The sequence below is a fragment of the Ranitomeya variabilis genome, chromosome 8 (genome assembly GCF_051348905.1).
Source record: "Ranitomeya variabilis isolate aRanVar5 chromosome 8, aRanVar5.hap1, whole genome shotgun sequence".
Taxonomy (NCBI): Eukaryota; Metazoa; Chordata; class Amphibia; order Anura; family Dendrobatidae; genus Ranitomeya; species Ranitomeya variabilis.
Genome location: NC_135239.1, coordinates 17,926,114 through 17,946,037, shown reverse-complemented (window position 1 = coordinate 17,946,037; position 19,924 = coordinate 17,926,114). Strand labels below are relative to the sequence as shown.

The window sequence follows — 19,924 nt, the reverse complement described above, 5'->3', positions numbered from 1 at the left end:
AGGTGGGCAACGATCAGGTCTATCCGCCTGAAACTCCTGCAAGGCCCGCCGCAGGTCTGGAGAAACGGCAGACAATATCACTCCATCCTTAAGGATACCTGTAGGTTCAGAATTACCAGGGGAGTCAGGCTCAAAACTCCTAGAAAGGGCATCCGCCTTAACATTCTTAGAACCCGGCAGGTAGGACACCACAAAATTAAACCGAGAGAAAAACAACGACCAGCGCGCCTGTCTAGGATTCAGGCGTCTGGCGGACTCAAGATAAATTAGATTTTTGTGGTCAGTCAATACCACCACCTGATGTCTAGCCCCCTCAAGCCAATGACGCCACTCCTCAAAAGCCCACTTCATGGCCAAAAGCTCCCGATTCCCAACATCATAATTCCGCTCGGCGGGCGAAAATTTACGCGAGAAAAAAGCACAAGGTCTCCTCACGGAGCAATCGGAACTTCTCTGCGACAAAACCGCCCCAGCTCCGATTTCAGAAGCGTCGACCTCAACCTGAAAAGCAAGAGCAACATCAGGCTGACGCAACACAGGGGCGGAAGAAAAGCGGCGCTTAAGCTCCCGAAAGGCCTCCACAGCAGCAGGGGACCAATCAGCAACATCAGCACCCTTCTTAGTCAAATCAGTCAATGGTTTAACAACATCAGAAAAACCAGCAATAAATCGACGATAAAAGTTAGCAAAGCCCAAAAATTTCTGAAGACTCTTAAGAGAAGAGGGTTGCGTCCAATCACAAATAGCCTGAACCTTGACAGGATCCATCTCGATGGAAGAGGGGGAAAAAATATATCCCAAAAAGGAAATCTTTTGAACCCCAAAAACGCACTTAGAACCCTTCACACACAAGGAATTAGACCGCAAAACCTGAAAAACCCTCCTGACCTGCTGGACATGAGAGTCCCAGTCATCCGAAAAAATCAAAATATCATCCAGATACACAATCATAAATTTATCCAAATAATCACGGAAAATGTCATGCATAAAGGACTGAAAGACTGAAGGGGCATTTGAAAGACCAAAAGGCATCACCAAATACTCAAAGTGGCCCTCGGGCGTATTAAATGCGGTTTTCCACTCATCCCCCTGCTTAATTCGCACCAAATTATACGCCCCACGAAGATCTATCTTAGAGAACCACTTGGCCCCCTTTATGCGAGCAAACAAATCAGTCAGCAGTGGCAACGGATATTGATATTTAACCGTGATTTTATTCAAAAGCCGATAATCAATGCACGGCCTCAAAGAGCCATCTTTCTTAGCCACAAAGAAAAAACCGGCTCCTAAGGGAGATGACGAAGGACGAATATGTCCCTTTTCCAAGGACTCCTTTATATATTCTCGCATAGCAGCATGTTCAGGCACAGACAGATTAAATAAACGACCCTTAGGGTATTTACTACCCGGAATCAAATCTATGGCACAATCGCACTCCCGGTGCGGAGGTAATGAACCAAGCTTAGGTTCTTCAAAAACGTCACGATATTCAGTCAAGAATTCAGGAATCTCAGAGGGAATAGATGATGAAATGGAAACCACAGGTACGTCCCCATGCGTCCCCTTACATCCCCAGCTTAACACAGACATAGCTTTCCAGTCAAGGACTGGGTTATGAGATTGCAGCCATGGCAATCCAAGCACCAACACATCATGTAGGTTATACAGCACAAGAAAGCGAATAATCTCCTGGTGATCCGGATTAATCCGCATAGTTACTTGTGTCCAGTATTGTGGTTTATTGCTAGCCAATGGGGTAGAGTCAATCCCCTTCAGGGGTATAGGAGTTTCAAGAGGCTCCAAATCATACCCACAGCGTTTGGCAAAGGACCAATCCATAAGACTCAAAGCGGCGCCAGAGTCGACATAGGCATCCGCGGTAATAGATGATAAAGAACAAATCAGGGTCACAGATAGAATAAACCTAGACTGCAAAGTGCCAATTGAAACAGACTTATCAAGCTTCTTAGTACGCTTAGAGCATGCTGATATAACATGAGTTGAATCACCGCAATAGAAGCACAACCCATTTTTTCGTCTAAAATTCTGCCGTTCACTTCTGGACAGAATTCTATCACATTGCATATTCTCTGGCGTCTTCTCAGTAGACACCGCCAAATGGTGCACAGGTTTGCGCTCCCGCAGACGCCTATCGATCTGGATAGCCATTGTCATGGACTCATCCAGACCTGCAGGCACAGGGAACCCCACCATAACATCCTTAATGGCATCAGAGAGACCCTCTCTGAAATTCGCCGCCAGGGCGCACTCATTCCACTGAGTAAGCACAGCCCATTTACGGAATTTCTGGCAGTATATTTCAGCTTCGTCTTGCCCCTGAGACAGGGACATCAAGGCCTTTTCCGCCTGAAGTTCTAACTGAGGTTCCTCATAAAGCAACCCCAAGGCCAGAAAAAACGCATCCACATTGAGCAACGCAGGATCCCCTGGAGCCAATGCAAAAGCCCAATCCTGAGGGTCACCCCGGAGCAAAGAAATCACAATCCTCACCTGCTGAGCAGGATCTCCCGCAGAGCGAGATTTCAGGGACAAAAACAACTTGCAATTATTTTTGAAATTTTGAAAACAAGATCTATTCCCCGAGAAAAATTCAGGCAAAGGAATTCTAGGTTCAGATATAGGAACATGAACAACAAAATCTTGTAAGTTTTGAACTTTCGTGGTGAGATTATTCAAACCTGCAGCTAAACTCTGAATATCCATTTTAAACAGGTGAACAGAGCCATTCCAGGATTAGAAGGAGAGAGAGAGAGAGAAAGGCTGCAATATAGGCAGACTTGCAAGAGATTCAATTACAAGCACACTCAGAACTGAGAAAAAAAAAAAAAAATCTTCAGCAGACTTCTCTTTTCTCTCCTTTCTCTGTCAATTAATTTAACCCTTTTAGTCCGGTCAAACTGTTATGGTTCTCAATGGCAAGAGAACATAGCCCAGCAAACATACGAACTAGCTCTTGGAAGGATGGAAACTAAACTGACCATGAACTAAACCTGCCGCACAACTAACAGTAGCCGGGTAGCGTAGCCTGCGTTTTATCCCTAGACGCCCAGCGCCGGCCGGAGGACTAACTAATCCTGGCAGAGGAAAATATAGTCCTGGCTCACCTCTAGAGAAATTTCCCCGAAAGGCAGACAGAGGCCCCCACAAATATTGGCGGTGATTTTAGATGAAATGACAAACGTAGTATGAAAATAGGTTTAGCAAAATTGAGGTCCGCTTACTAGATAGCAGGAAGACAGAAAGGGCACTTTCATGGTCAGCTGAAAACCCTATCAAAATACCATCCTGAAATTACTTTAAGACTCTAGTATTAACTCATAACATCAGAGTGGCAATTTCAGATCACAAGAGCTTTCCAGACACAGAAACGAAACTACAGCTGTGAACTGGAACAAAATGCAAAAACAAACAAGGACTAAGTCCAACTTAGCTGGGAGTTGTCTAGCAGCAGGAACATGCACAGAAAGGCTTCTGATTACAATGTTGACCGGCATGGAAGTGACAGAGGAGCAAGGCTAAATAGCGACTCCCACATCCTGATGGAAACAGGTGAACAGAGAGGATGATGCACACCAGTTCAATTCCACCAGTGGCCACCGGGGGAGCCCAAAATCCAATTTCACCACAACCTCCCCTCTAGCTTCATGTCTGCCTAGTGGCGGCTGCAGGCAGAGAGAATATTGGCATTAAAAGGGGCTGTCCCTAAAACAATGTAATCCTTTATTTGCAGGATAATAGGTAACATATGTATGATTACTCTTGACCTGGCTGCTGAGACCCCCACGATACCCAGAACAGAGGTCTCAAAGTCCTTTGTGTCACTGAGCATGTGCGCTCACCACTCTTATAGACAGCAAATGGGGCAGTGGTCGCACATGCTCACTACTACTCCTTTCACACAGAACTTTGGTATATACTTTCTCTAGGTTGGTGGGGGTCCCTAGCGAACAAACATTTATCATCGATCCACAAGATTTATCTCGTTAAGGGAACAACCCTTTTAAAATAAGTTTGCTTCAGACAATTCCTTCCCTTCATGATAAGCTGATGAAAGGATGTCCTACTGTCAGGACCCCAATAATGAACTGTCATTTGTATGAACTTGCCCTCTGTTCAGTTTTCATACAGCACCCCCACAGGAGAAATGAGGTATTGCAAGATTACTATTCAAATCAATAAACTGTCTGTATAAAGCACATACATGCCGAGTCCTATTATTTTTCTTATTTTCTAGAAAATGACGTCAACTTGTATTATAGAACGAAAGGCCCTCAAAAAGTCATGTCACATTTCCCTGCTTGGAAAGGACAGAACATTGTGTCTCTCAGGTTGCTTGAAAGGGAAATAATGAGAGTAATGACAATGATTATATCTGTAACTGCTTACCGGCCCTTTAATCGGCTTTTTTGTAATTTGTATATTGCCAATTAGACTGAGATCGAAAGCTAAATTATTCTTCCATGTGGAAGAGTTTAATAATAAGGATTCAGCTGAGGAGATCGAACGCCTGCGACCTGGGAGATACGGATGATGGTTCTGTCATATCGCTCCTTAGATTAGGAAACTGATTCTTGTTATCAGTGTGGATTGATGACTTTTGAGGGTTTCCAGAGTATCAACCATTTTACAAGTCAACACCAAGGGAAGTGGAGAATCTCCTTGATATCGGTCCTCAAGGGTCTTAGATAATCAGGACACCAGACAACGATATCAGAAATGCAGAACGGTACATGAAGCTTCAGGGTATTAGTGGGCTCTGTGCGTATCCAAGAGATCCGGAGATGAGGCACAGAAACCCAGAGATGTACATGAATCAACGTGTCTGAAATTCAAGCCTCATGGGCTCCAAAGTGATTTTTACAATCAGGGGCAACAGGGCTCCAGAGGTTTAGCCCAGGGATAGCAGCTGTGACTGATATATAGGACCCATGGACTCAGGATGTTATCTGTTGGATATGGTCATGTAAAGTATCTATCTGCCTGTCTGTCTATCTACAGTATGTCATACCTATTTATCTCATAAATTTCTAGCGATCTTATCTCAGCAATATCATCTATCATCTGTACATCTCTGATTTATCTATCTACAGCCATGGCTGAAAGTGTTGGCACCCTTGAAATTGTTCCAGAAAATGAAGTGTCATTCTATTTATCTAACTACCTATCTATTATCAATCTATCAATCAATCTATCATCTATTATCTATTTATCTATCTATTATCTATCTATTATCTATCAATCTATCATCTATCTATCAATCTATCATCTATTATCTATCTATCTGTTATCTATTATCTATCAGTCTATCATCTATCTATTATCTATCAATCTATCTATCATCTATCTGTCATCTATTATCTATCATCTATCTATTATCTATTAATCTATCATCTATCAATCTATCTATAATCTATTATCTATCTATTATCTATCAATCTATCTATCTATCTATCATCTATTATCTATCTGTCTATCTGTTATATATCAATCTATCATCTATCTTTTATCTATCTATCATCTATCTATTATCTATCATCTATCTATTATCTATCAATCTATCATATGATCTATTATCTATCTATCATCTATCTATCTATTATCTATCAATCTATCATCTATCTGTTATCTATCTATTATCTATCATCTATCTATTATCTATCTATTATCTATCCATCTATCTGTTATCTATTATCTATATATCTATTGTCTATCAATATTATTTATTTTTGTAGAACCAATGATTCCTTGGTCTGTACATGAGGAGGGTTACATGCAAAATACAAATATAGATTACAATGGCCAAACTAACTATGACAGACTGGTACAGAGGGGAGAGAACCGTGTCCTTGTGCGCTAGCAGCCTACAGGATAATGGAGAAGGACAAAGTAGATTGCATGTTGCAGCAGTTGCGATGGTGGTGAGGTGGCAGAGAGTCATTGCAGGTTGTAGCTTTCTTGAAGAAATGAGTGTGTAGTGCCCAGTGTCAGAAAGCTGGCTTTGAGTCCTGGGTCATGGGTCTTCCAGCAGGACAATGACCCTAAACATACTTGAAGAAGCCCCTAAATGGATGGAAACAAAGAGCTGGAGAATTCTGAAGTGGCAACAAGGAGTCCAGATCTAAATCCCATTGATCACCTGTGGTGAGATCTTAAAATAGCTGTTAGAAGAAGGCGCCTTCAAATTTGGCAGACCGGGTGCGGTTTGCAAAAAAAGAAGAGTGCCCCAACATTCCAGCTGAGAGGTGTAAGAAGCTTGTGAATGTTTAAAGGAAGTGATTGTTTCCAGTTATTTATTCCAAAGAGAGTGCAACCAGATATTAAGTTGAGGGTGCCAACAATTTTGGTGTTCTTGAGTGAAATTGCGCCAAATTTGCTTTTTTTGTGTTGTTCCAATATACACAAACAAAATAAACATGTGGATAACAAAACGTGTGTGATTGCAATAATTTTGTGGGAGAAGTACTTCAATTTCTGGAACAATTTCAAGGGTGGCAAAACTTTCGGCCATGAATGTAATGATCTATCTATCTATCTATCTATCTATCTATCTATCTATCTATCTATCTATCTATCTATCTATCTATCTATCTATCTATCATCTATCTATTATCTATCTCTGATTTATCTATCTACAGCCATGGCTGAAAGTGTTGGCACCCTTGAAATTGTTCCAGAAAATGAAGTGTCATTCTATCTATCTAACTACCTATCTATTATCTATCAATCTATCTATCTATTATCTATCTATCTATTATCTATCTATCTATTATCTATCTATCACTGTGTAACTTTACCAACTTTAGCTTTGATTTAATAGAGATGAAAACCCACAGCGGCCATGTACTTATGTCTATATACATCAATACCTATGCTATACCTGCAGGGGGGATTTCCATTGACATTGAATCAGTACTTTGTTGGAGTTAGTTACAATTCTTTTATAATGTAACAAATTCCATTTCTACTATAATCCTGTGACCTGAAAACAATAACAAAGTCTTCAGAAGTGACTCCTCAGACGGCGTGCAAGTGACTGGATTTTGATGACATACAGAAGGACTGGCTGTATGTTACGTCCGGGTTTACAACCTTTGCATCTCAAATAAGAAATAAACCATCTTAGCAAATAGTCTTGTCTAAAAATCTGCTGTTTTTTTTCACAGCTCCTCTAATTATTTTGTCTCCATGGTAACAGACTACAAACGCACTTTGTGTAGTCTGAACTTAACATCACACTCCCTCCTTCTCATTTGTCCCCTATGGAATGAATATCTTGACGATGTTGATTGTCACTTAATTCACTTACAGACTGATATACCTAAATAAAATTGTTAAAGCTGAAATGTGAAGGTATTCACTATTTTCTGGTTAGTTACATAAAATTACAATCGATTATATTTTCTTTCGGTGGTTACCGTACTTGTTTTGTGTGGTGAGATAGATCTTTCTAATTGCGGTAAGCTTCTATAGGTGCCTGTTATTCATTGCGTATGGTGTATCAGATCTCACATGTACATTACTCATTCACCAACTCTTTATCACTGCATACAAATAACTCCAACCTTCAGAGCAGCAATCTGCAGGAAACATAACTCACCTGAATTAATATGATAATTAGATAAGACCTGTGGAGGATGATGGGGCAGGGGTCAATCACACAGGGGTTAATCTGGATCCTTCTGACAGGCAATAGATTAATCAATAAGCCTTGCATGCGGCAGGAATGTTAATGTGGGGTCATGAAGAAAGTTTACTGTTCTTCTGTGTTAAAATAATGACATATTGTATTTCAGGTTTGTGGCTAAGAGAAAAACATGGTCCTAAGATGGATATTGGCAGCTCTACTCCAAGGTAAAAAAGATTTATCTACCTAATATCTAACTTCTATCTATCTATCTATCTATCTATCTATCTATCTATCTATCTATCTATCTATCTATCTATCTATCTATCTATCCAACATCTATATATCATCTATCTATCTGTCTATTATCTATCATCTATCTATTATCTATCTATCTGTCTATTATTTATCTATCATCTATCGATCATCTATCGATCATCTATCTATCAATCTTAAAAAAAAATCCATCTATTGGCAGCACACCATCCAAAGTGAAAAAGAGCTTCTGTTTATTAGCCCATCATGGTGACGTTTCGGTTCAAAAGTGAGAACCTTGAACCTCGTGCTGCCTCCAATTTTTGGATCTCTATTTAAGGTTTGGTCACTGCCTGGGGGGCCTTGCACCCTTTTTTTTATATTTTATGTTGCTCTTGCTTTTTTTGCTTTCTATCTATCTATCTATCTATCTATCTATCTATCTATCTATCTATCTATCCATCTATCTATCCATCTATTACCTATTATATATCTACTATTAGCTATCTATCTATTATCTATTTATCTATCTAGCTATCTATCCAATATCTATCTATCTATCTATCTATCTATCTATCTATCTATCATCTATCTATCCAATATCTATCTATCCAATATCTATCTATCTATCTATCTATCTATCTATCTATCTATCTATCTATCTATCTATATCTATCTATCTATCTATCTATCTATCTATCTATCTATTTATCTACTCTATATATCTAGCTCTCTTTCTATCCATCTTGGGTTCTATAACTACCAGAGTTTAATTTATTGGGGGCATTTTAACTTACAAACAATGTTAATACCCCAAGGCCTGGATGTGACTCGGTTGCCACTTGCGATATACACACATATTTGATGCTATTGTGGTATAACTGGGTCATAATGAACTGGGGAATTGATAGACTGAATACTTTCTGCCATCACTGTGTGTAAAGTGGGAGAACAGCAGAGGGACATAAACAATCTGCACTCTCAGAACACCACACTCATAAACCGCTCATCAATAGATTGGTCGGTTGATTGTTCAGTGCTGTCCCCTGGGTGAGCGTCACAGTGCGTCAGGAAATAGAGAACACAGTCCGAGATTTCTTATTTCCATATTTTCCACCAGGATTTTACTATCTGCGTGAAAATGTGTAATGCTGAGGGCTCCGTTCTATTGAATAGTGGTTGTTGTGGGTGGAATGGGACGTAGCTGGGCCCTATACTAAGGGCGTATGCCATAGTCTGTGCACCACAGACACTTTTTTTTAGGATGGGGCTTGTAATCTATTCTGCTACTTTTTCTACTTAGATCTTGCAGCACAATTCTGATTGTAGCTTTTGGAGGTGAATATAGACTATGACTTTATATAATTCAGATCATAAGAATATAAACAACGAATCAACTTTGTTAACTTTGAAAAAATGTCCTATTGTTACGTGTATACAGCTCTTATGCAGAGCTATGCATCTTCATGGTTACAGACTAAAAAACAAACTGTGTAGTCTGACCCCGCAGTCTGACCCCGCAGTCTTGTGTTACTTCACTGCCTCTTCCCCTTTTTCTTGAGGGGTGAGATGGAAAAGACTGACTCCTGGGTCACACTACACACAAGGATTGTTTGGACCCTGTAATCATACAAACACATAGTGCTACTTAAGAGCTGTAAACCTAAAACGGTCGGAGATTTTGAATCAAGACTGATTGTACTGTAAAGCCGCTTCATATTTTTTTTTTTTTTTTTTTAATCATGGATATATTGGATAGTTTACAAAGAGAGTTGCATAAGTTTACAAACCCTTTAATTAAGTATCATATTATGTTTCCGCTTATGGCTATCTTACATTTAAAGATCAAAAACCATTGTGGTGAGACTTCTGCTTTAATAGAGGAAGGGGTTGAATACTTTTTCACATCACTGTAGATCTACACAGTAACAAAGGGGAGACCTGCTGAGACTTGTAACAAGGCAAAAAATCTGAAATGCTACAGATCAGTCTCTACAAGCTGCAGCTGTCAGCGCATGTTGGGAGTTGTAGTTTTGCAACAGTTGCAGGGTTACAGGTTAGAGGTCGCTGTTGTAGATTAGTCTTCTAATAATGATAATTCTTTTATTCTAGACTGCCTGACAATATCCATCGTATCCTCTGAGGTGCACATACTTCCCCCTCCAGGAATCTATCTCTCTTACCTATTGACTAATGCATCTTCATATTCTGCACCACTGAGAGGTCTGAGACCAGAAGAGTCCACAGAGCAGGAAGAAGTACAGCAGAGAAATGTGTCATGTATCCATGCAGGACACAGCAGAGCTGCAGAACATGGCGTCCTGTGTCTGTGGAGTGGGATTGGGCATGATGCTGACACAATGGCGCGGGATTATGTGGCGTTCAAGAAGATTATGTTCCCTTCAGATTCACATCTAATAGGTGTGTGGGTAATTTACAATAAACCTAAGCACTTACATATTGTGTCCTGAGTTACATACTATATTGTACTTCTGAGCTGCGCTCACTATTCTGTAATTAGCAAGCATCAGATGACTGGACAGATGTCCCAAACTGTAAATCATCACAAGACCTGTGCAGACACAGACCAAGCAGGGAATGCTGGGGGGTTTCTTCTCTTAAATCTGCAAAATTATGGTGCAATTCTGTGCTGTAATAAATGCTGTAACCTAACGTCAGTACAGGATCAGTAATGTAAGAACACAGTGACTGCAGCTCTGGAGAATAATACAGGATGTAACTCAGGATCAGTAATGTAATGTATGTACACAGTGACTGCACCAGCAGAATAGTGAGTGCAGCTCTGGAGTATAATACAGGATGTAACTCAGGATCAGTAATGTAATGTATGTACACAGTGACTGCACCAGCAGAATAGTGAGTGCAGCTCTGGAGTATAATACAGGATGTAACTCAGGATCAGTAATGTAATGTATGTACACAGTGACTGCACCAGCAGAATAGTGAGTGCAGCTCTGGAGAATAATACAGGATGTAACTCAGGATCAGTAATGTAATGTATGTACACAGTGACTGCACCAGCAGAATAGTGAGTGCAGCTCTGGGGTATAATACAGGATGTAACTCAGGATCAGTAATGTAATGTATGTACACAGTGACTGCACCAGCAGAATAATGAATGCAGCTCTGGAGTATAATACAGGATGTAACTCAGGATCAGTAATGTAATGTATGTACACAGTGACTGCACCAGCAGAATAATGAATGCAGCTCTGGAGTATAATACAGGATGTAACTCAGGATCAGTAATGTAATGTATGTACACAGTGACTGCACCAGCAGAATAGTGAGTGCAGTTCTGGAGTATAATACAGGATGTAACTCAGGATCAGTAATGTAATGTATGTACACAGTGACTGCACCAGCAGAATAGTGAGTGCAGCTCTGGAGTATAATACAGGATGTAACTCATGATCATTAATGTAATGTATGTACACAGTGACTGCACCAGCAGAATAGTGAGTGCAGCTCTGGGGTATAATACAGGATGTAATTCAGGATCAGTAATGTAATGTATGTACACAGTGACTGCACCAGCAGAATAGTGAGTGCAGCTCTGGAGTATAATACAGGATTTAACTCAGGATCAGTAATGTAATGTATGTACACAGTGACTGCACCAGCAGAATAGTGAGTGCAGCTCTGGAGTATAATACAGGATGTAACTCAGGATCAGTAATATAATGTTTGTACACAGTGACTGCATCAGCAGAATAGTGAGTGCACCTCTGGGGTATAATACAGGATGTAACTTAGGATCAGTAATGTAATGTATGTACACAGTGACTGCACCAGCAGAATAGTGAGTGCAGCTCTGGAGTATAATACAGGATGTAACTCAGGATCAGTAATATAATGTTTGTACACAGTGACTGCATCAGCAGAATAGTGAGTGCACCTCTGGGGTATAATACAGGATGTAACTTAGGATCAGTAATGTAATGTATGTACACAGTGACTGCACCAGCAGAATAGTGAGTACAGCTCTGGAGTATAATACAGGATGTAACTCAGGATCAGTAATGTAATGTATGTACACAGTGACTGCACCAGCAGAATAGTGAGTGCAGCTCTGGGGTATAATACAGGATGTAACTTAGGATCAGTAATGTAATGTATGTACACAGTGACTGCACCAGCAGAATAATGAATGCAGCTCTGGAGTATAATACAGGATGTAACTCAGGATCAGTAATGTAATGTATGTACACAGTGACTGCACCAGCAGAATAGTGAGTGCAGTTCTGGAGTATAATACAGGATGTAACTCATGATCATTAATGTAATGTATGTACACAGTGACTGCACTAGCAGAATAGTGAGTGCAGCTCTGGGGTATAATACAGGATGTAATTCAGGATCAGTAATGTAATGTATGTACACAGTGACTGCACCAGCAGAATAGTGAGTGCAGCTCTGGAGTATAATACAGGATGTAACTCAGGATCAGTAATATAATGTTTGTACACAGTGACTGCATCAGCAGAATAGTGAGTGCAGCTCTGGGGTATAATACAGGATGTAACTTAGGATCAGTAATGTAATGTATGTACACAGTGACTGCACCAGCAGAATAGTGAGTACAGCTCTGGAGTATAATACAGGATGTAACTCAGGATCAGTAATGTAATGTATGTACACAGTGACTGCACCAGCAGAATAGTGAGTGCAGCTCTGGGGTATAATACAGGATGTAACTTAGGATCAGTAATGTAATGTATGTACACAGTGACTGCACCAGCAGAATAGTGAGTACAGCTCTGGAGTATAATACAGGATGTAACTCAGGATCAGTAATGTAATGTATGTACACAGTGACTGCACCAGCAGAATAGTGAGTACAGCTCTGGGGTATAATACAGGATGTAACTTAGGATCAGTAATGTAATGTATGTACACAGTGACTGCACCAGCAGAATAGTGAGTACAGCTCTGGAGTATAATACAGGATGTAACTCAGGATCAGTAATGTAATGTATGTACACAGTGACTGCACCAGCAGAATAGTGATAACAGCAGCAAGTATTTAATTTCCATGCAGCTCCACCACAAGCAATATGAATCATTACTCTGGTACCTTTGGACTTGTTGGGGCTTCCAGAGCAGTGCTTGCTCTTTATAGTTGTTTTCCACTTTGGTGCATTGATGGAAATGCTGAACTAGGGACAATCCTCTATTTACCCAGGGTTCCATAAAGTGGTATTTGAAATTTATTTTTGAATCCAGCTGATAGGTGCTGGTGTACAGGGTGCAGAGGTAGCAGCCTCCTCAGGTTACTGGCGCCTAACAGGGTCCAAAAGCCCCTCTGCCAAATAAAATGGCATCTACATGTAATATGCTACATATTATTATTATATAATATTACATGTATTTTGTCTTGTGACAGATTACACATGGCAGTTGCAGTGCTATATGGGAGAAAATACAAATGAAATTACCTGTGAGATCCAATACGTGACACAGGAGGCAGTCATGAACCTGGAGTTTATGCCTCATCTACACTATGCAAGGTGAGTGTGTACGTTGCTACCCCTTCACTTCCATGGACCTCCTGGGTCTTCACTTTAAAGGGGTTGTCCGCTCCAAATCGACCTCATTCAGATGTCAGTGAATCACTTACTTGTTCTAACTGTAAATTTCACTTATTCTGTAACCCCTTTTTGTTGCATTAATCCGAGATATATATACTGTGTGTGTGTATATATATATATATATATATATATATATATATATATATATATATATATATATATTAGACTTTGGCCCGATTCTAACGCATCGGGTATTCTAGAATATGCATGTCCCCGTAGTATATGGACAATGATGATTCCAGAATTCGCGGCAGACTGTGCCCATCGCTGATTGGTCGAGGCAACCTTTATGACATCATCGTCGCCATGGCAACCATTATCTACGTCGATACTGTGCCCGTCGCTGATTGGTCGAGGCGAATTCACGGCAGACTGTGCCCGTCGCTGATTGGTCGAGGCAACCTTTATGACATCAACATCGCCATGCTGTGCCCGTCGCTGATTGGTCGAGGCCTGGCGGCCTCGACCAATCAGAGATGCGGGAATTCCAGGACAGACAGACAGACAGAAAAACCCTTAGACAATTATATATATAGATATATAGACACATAGATAGATTTTTGGCTGGCCAAACACCTCCAACTTCATATTGGTCAGATGGATGATACTATTCATGCCATGTTTCATTTCTATAGAAAGGTAAAATCATGATAGGAAACATGACAACAATATCTCCCACCTGGGACCTCCAGGGGCAAAGATATACTGAAAGTTGTGGATTTATCTCATAATCTTCTAAATACCTAGCACATCCCACAACCAACCCGCCATATGAGCTCACCAAGGGGAGGTATGTGGGTGTAACTTTGATCTAATAAAAATCAGAGTTTGAGCTTTTGTCATTTCTCAGTTCTGGATGATTCAGTATTCTGTGGTTCTATCCATTGCTCTAAGGAGTTGTTCTAAGAAGTGCTTCCCCCTGATAAGCTCTGAGCCATTTCTGTGACACAGTTTCAGTACTTTTCTTCTGTTATCCCTTTTGTTCTATGTACTTGTATATATCGTATTGTTTGTTATCATTTTGTAACATATTTTGCATATTCTTTATAAACATTGCCTACTTTTCCGAATTAAATTTATAAAATTGAATAGTTTTGTTCCCTTACTCCTGAAGTCATACATTACCTGTCGGGAGTCCAATTGGCCTGTATAAACGATTGGTGGTGGCAGCTAGTTTTTCATGGGTTATTGTGAAGATTGGCGGTGACCATACCAGGGTATATACCGTATTTTTCGGACTATAAGACGCACCGGACTATAAGGCGCACTCAGGTTTTAGAGGTGGAAAATAGGGAAAAAAATATCTGAAGCAAAAAAATGTGGTAAAATATTTAATAACATACAATTATATGTGGTGTTATTATGTATAATAGTATGTTATTATGTTGGGAGCTGCGGGACCAGTGTGGTGTCTGTGAATTACTATATGAAGATGCTGGAGGGTGAGTATAAGATTGGGGGCACAGGGCTTATATTGAAAGCACCACTCCAGCACTGCAAAATAACACTGGAGTGCTGCTTTAAAATCCCATGGGAGAACTATAACTCCCAGCATGTCCTGCAGATCCTATGATATGCTGGGAGTTATAGTTCACTAAAGGAGTGGCAGAGTGCTTTATTGTGTTTTGGAAAGACTAACCTCTTAATTGTGGCAGCCAGCCAGCTGTGGTGAGGTAAAAGCATCCCATGACTGCACACAGAGCCCTCCCTCTTGTTGCCTTTCCACAGCATAGGTAATGGAAGCCAGCAGATTCTAGTGTTGGAGTCTGAAGGACCTGTGATGATGTCAAGAAGAGGGAGGGTTCTGTGCTGCTCCAGCCCGCCCACTTGTGACATCATTACAGGTCCTCCTTGTGCACACTGCACAGCACTCAGCTCCAGCCCAGGAAGGTACCAGCGATCTCCTCTCCCCCGGTCCCTGCTGCTGCTGCCTCCTCCTCTCCCCTGAACACACAGATCTCCCCTGCTGCTGCAGGAATCAGCGCTGAGGAAACCATGTGTGTCCCTGCTTAAGTGCAGTATTCATTTGCTGCTCCAGGCTCACCGCTCAGCTGATAGGTGGGCGGGGAGTAGCTAATGAATATTCACTGCACTTAATCATCGGGACCACATGGTTTCCCTAGTGCTGATTCCCTGTGCCTCATGAAGTGGGATAACAGTGCGATCCCACTCACTTCTGCCCCCCTCCCCACATGCTACATCCCTACCATAAGACGCACCCACACTTTCCTCCCAAATTTGGAGGAAAAAAAGTGCGTCTTATGGTCAGAAAAAATACAGTATATTGCATACATTGGCATTGGATGTGTGTATACTATACGTTTACTGCGAGTTCCTTAATATCTGGCCTAGTAGTAAAAGCAGCCACAGCCTCGTACATGAATCATCAGCCAATTGCATAATTGTCTTGACGATTGGAGGCGGCAGATTGCTGGTTCTTGAACATCGGCAACAGCGGGGAGATATCTGCGGGATCTCCTGGCTGTGTTCCCCTGACACTATTATGCAGAAATTATATGGCAGTGATATTATATAGCGATATGTAGGCATTTTATATTGGGTATTATTTGTGCAGTGATTGGCAGAATTAATTAGGAATTACATGTCTGGCAGTATGCAGGTATAAACTTTTCGATGACAGAGTCTATGCATCTGTGTATGGCGGAAGACTGGGCTGTACTATAAAAGAAAACACCCTTAATTATATTCTGACTTCAATTCATTATTTGCATTTTTTTGTCTTGTTTTTCTTTTTTCTCTCTTGCACTTTGGATTAAAATGATCAAAATTGTACTTGACATTCAATGATGGTTGATATTTTTACTATTTTACTTTTTTTAGGAGGCGGCACCAGTAGTGGTGAGGTGGTGGTGAGGTGGCAGCTCTGCTGGCTGCTCCGATTATTGTGAGGTGGCAGCACCAGTAGTGGTGAGGTGGCAGCTCCGGTGATGCTGAGATGGCAGCTCCAGTGGTGGTGAGGTGGCAGCTCCAGTGGTGGTGAGGTGGCAGCTCTGGTGGTGGTGAGGTGGCAGCTCTGCTGGCTGCTCCGGTTATTGTGAGGTGGCAGCACCAGTAGTGGTGAGGTGGCAGCTCCGGTGATGCTGAGATGGCAGCTCCAATGGTGGTGAGGTGGCAGCACCAGTATTGGTGAGGTGGCAGCTCCGGTGATGCTGAGATGGCAGCTCCAGTGGTGGTGAGGTGGCAGCTCCAGTGGTGGTGAAGTGGCAGCTCCGGTGATGCTGAGATGGCAGCTCCAGTGGTGGTGAGGTGGCAGCACCAGTAGTGGTGAGGTGGCAGCTCCGGTGATGCTGAGATGGCAGCTCCAGTGGTGGTGAGGTGGCAGTGACGCGATGGCCGGGGGAGCACCACGGTGCAGGAAGACTACTGTACACAAGATGAGGTGCAAACAACAAAGGGTAGATTTATTGGAAGGCAAGGAATGAAGGGAATGAGGAAGATGCAAACAGGGGTATACAGTGGCAACAGACAATTTACAAGAGTAATAAACTTTATCTTTTTCGTAAAATAGCACGGTGCTCCAACTATTACAGACTTAAAATATGTCTAACAAGCAAATGTAAACAATAAACAAGTGATGATGCTACTCTATGTATAACCTCCCTGGCCTTTACTAAGCAGGCCACACAGCTCCCGTGTACTGACTATTGAAGCCTACACTAGGCCCTAACAGGTGCACCAAACAGGAACAGACTCACAGTGATGTTGGAGAATCATCTCCAGTCCCAGGGGGGCCCCAAGCAGTCTAATATGGTGGTGCGCACGCAGGGGTGGATTAAGGGTAGCCAGGACCCCGGGCTCTTCAGACACTGTGGGGCCCCCCCGGTCATGTGACGGGGGTCATGTGATACCTGAACCAGATTATTCCAGAAAAATGGCTGGGCCCTACTCTACTGTAACCTATTAAATATTTGTTAAAATATGCAATACAATTTAGGTATATTTTGACCAATATCACATACAATGAACAAATGCCACCGCACCATGTCAAGACCACATATTACCACCACTTGGTGACCAAATAGCACATACAAGGGACAAATACCACAACACCATTTCCAGACCACATATTACCGCCACATAGTGACTGAATACTACAATACTGATCAGTAATAAAAAAAAAAAACAACACAATACTATCACCATAAGTGCCAGTATTCACAGGAGATCTGTACTTAGTATGCAGTGTCTGTGTACAGGTAATACAGTGATCACTGGTGACATTATATACAGGAGCTCTGTACATAGTATACAGTGTATAGTGTCAGTGTATAGGTAACACTGACTCACCAGTGACGTCTCTAGGTGAAGTCCTTCATCTTTCATCCAGCACAGACCGCCATCACTTCTTCCAGCCAGGACTTGTCTCTGCAGGAAATAACACAGTTATCTCAAGCTCCGCTTGCAGAACACATTACTTAATTTTTCCCAACTTCTACATTACACCACATGAACAAAAAGAGGCGACATAGTGTCACTCTACACAGTAACAGGACCGGCCCCCCATTTAAAACAATGTCCTCAAAAAATAAAATAAATACATAACGGCAGTAATAATATCCCTTAATTAGCCCCTATGTCCAGCATTGCCCCCAGACAGTGTGTTCAACAATCTGCCCCAGTATGTCCAGCATATTGCCCCAGAGTGTCCAGCATATTACCCCCAGTGTGTCCAGCATATTACCCCCAGTGTGTCCAGCATATTACCCCCAGTGTGTCCAGCATATTACCCCCAGTGTGTCCAGCAATCATCTGCCCCAGTGTGTCCTCCAGCATTGCCCCCAGTGTCTCCAGGATTGCCCCCAGTGTCTCCAGCATTGCCCCCAGTGTCTCCAGCATTGCCCCCAGTGTCTCCAGCATTGCCCCCAGTGTCTCCAGGATTGCCCCCAGTGTCTCCAGGATTGCCCCCAGTGTCTCCAGGATTGCCCCCAGTGTCTCCAGCATTGCCCCCAGTGTCTCCAGCATTGCCCCCAGTGTCTCCAGGATTGCCCCCAGTGTCTCCAGGATTGCCCCCAGTGTCTCCAGGATTGCCCCCAGTGTCTCCAGCATTGCCCCCAGTGTCTCCAGCATTGTCCCCAATGTCTCCAGCATTGCCCCCAGTGTCTCCAGCAATCATCTGCCCCAGTGTGTCCTCCAGCATTGCCCCCAGTGTGTCCAGCAATCTGCCACAGTGTCTCCAGCATTGCCCCAGTGTGTCCAGCAATCTGCCCCAGTATGTCCAGCATATTGCCCCGGGCCCCCCGGATTGCCATTCGCAAAAAAAAACACAAAAAAAGAGTTCTCCTCACCTGACCTGTGTTCTCCAGCGGCGAGCTCCCTCCAGCAGCGCACACTCTGACAATGACTGACAATGACGTCAGATGCCGGCGACGTGTGAGCTGCGCCTGCGGCCGACTTCAGCTGCCAGCCTCCAATTGGCTGGCAGCTGTTGTTAACTATTGACGTGCGGGCGCGCGCCTGCACGTCAATAGGAAACCGCCGCAGCGCCGGTATGGGCCCGGTGAGCAGATGAGACGGGGCCCGATGTGGGCCCCCTCTCTCGGCCCACCGGGCCCATAAATATATATCAGGACACAGTTCTTCTCTCTTTCAGCTATCAGCACAAAAAGTCCTCTCTGCTGCAGCCTCAGCTCACACGCTGCTCCAGCTCCACACCTGCACTCTGCACAGACTAGTTCATTACAAGCCAGACAAGGGGGTGCAGCCTCTTAAAGTGACAGCATGTTCCTACTGTTCAAAACAGCACCACCCTCTTACAGCAGCACCAGTATTGGTGAGGTTGCAGCTCCGGTGATGGTGAGGTGGCAGCACCAGTAGTGGTGAGGTTGCAGCTCCGGTGATGGTGAGGTGGCAGTACCAGTAGTGGTGAGGTAGCCGCTCCGGTGATGGTGAGGTGGCAGCACCAGTAGTGCTGAGGTAGCCGCTCTGGTGATGGTGAGGTGGCAGCACCAGTAGTGGTGAGGTGGCAGCTCTGGTGATGGTGAGGTGGCAGCTCCAGTGGTGGTGAGGTGGCAGCTCTAGTGATGGTGAGGTGGCAGCTCCAGTGGTGGTGAGGTGGCAGCTCCAGTGGTGGTAAGGTGGCACAGGGGTTATTGCAGGTTATTGTAGCTTTCTTAAAGAGATGGGTTTTCAGTTTCCGTCTGAAAATTCCAAATGTGGTGGATAATCGGACGTGTTGGGGCGCAGACTTCCAGAGGATGGGGGATATTCGGGAGAAGACTTGGGGGTGTTTGGGTGAGGAGCGTATAAGTGTGGAGGAGAGGAGGGTTTGGGAGGACTGGAGGTTATGTGTGGAAAGATATCGGGCCACATTTGTATATGACACCTAACGAGCAATAAAGCTGCTGTTCCACAATGTCGCTATACGCACACAAGCAGCATTTTTTAGGTTGGA

The 19,924-nt window shown here is 42.8% G+C and overlaps 1 protein-coding gene across 2 annotated transcripts in view; it reads left to right on the top strand.

The window, feature by feature from the left end:
• LEPR (leptin receptor) overlaps positions 1 to 19,924 on the top strand; it is a 115,833-nt gene that overhangs the window by 60,518 nt on the left and 35,391 nt on the right. For both annotated transcript variants that reach the window (XM_077278208.1, XM_077278206.1), the window contains exons 2-4: positions 7,815 to 7,872; positions 10,013 to 10,321; positions 13,308 to 13,431. In XM_077278208.1, the coding sequence (XP_077134323.1) occupies positions 7,836 to 7,872; positions 10,013 to 10,321; positions 13,308 to 13,431 (470 nt within the window). In that variant the 5' untranslated portion in view covers positions 7,815 to 7,835. The remainder of the gene's footprint in view (positions 1 to 7,814; positions 7,873 to 10,012; positions 10,322 to 13,307; positions 13,432 to 19,924) is intronic.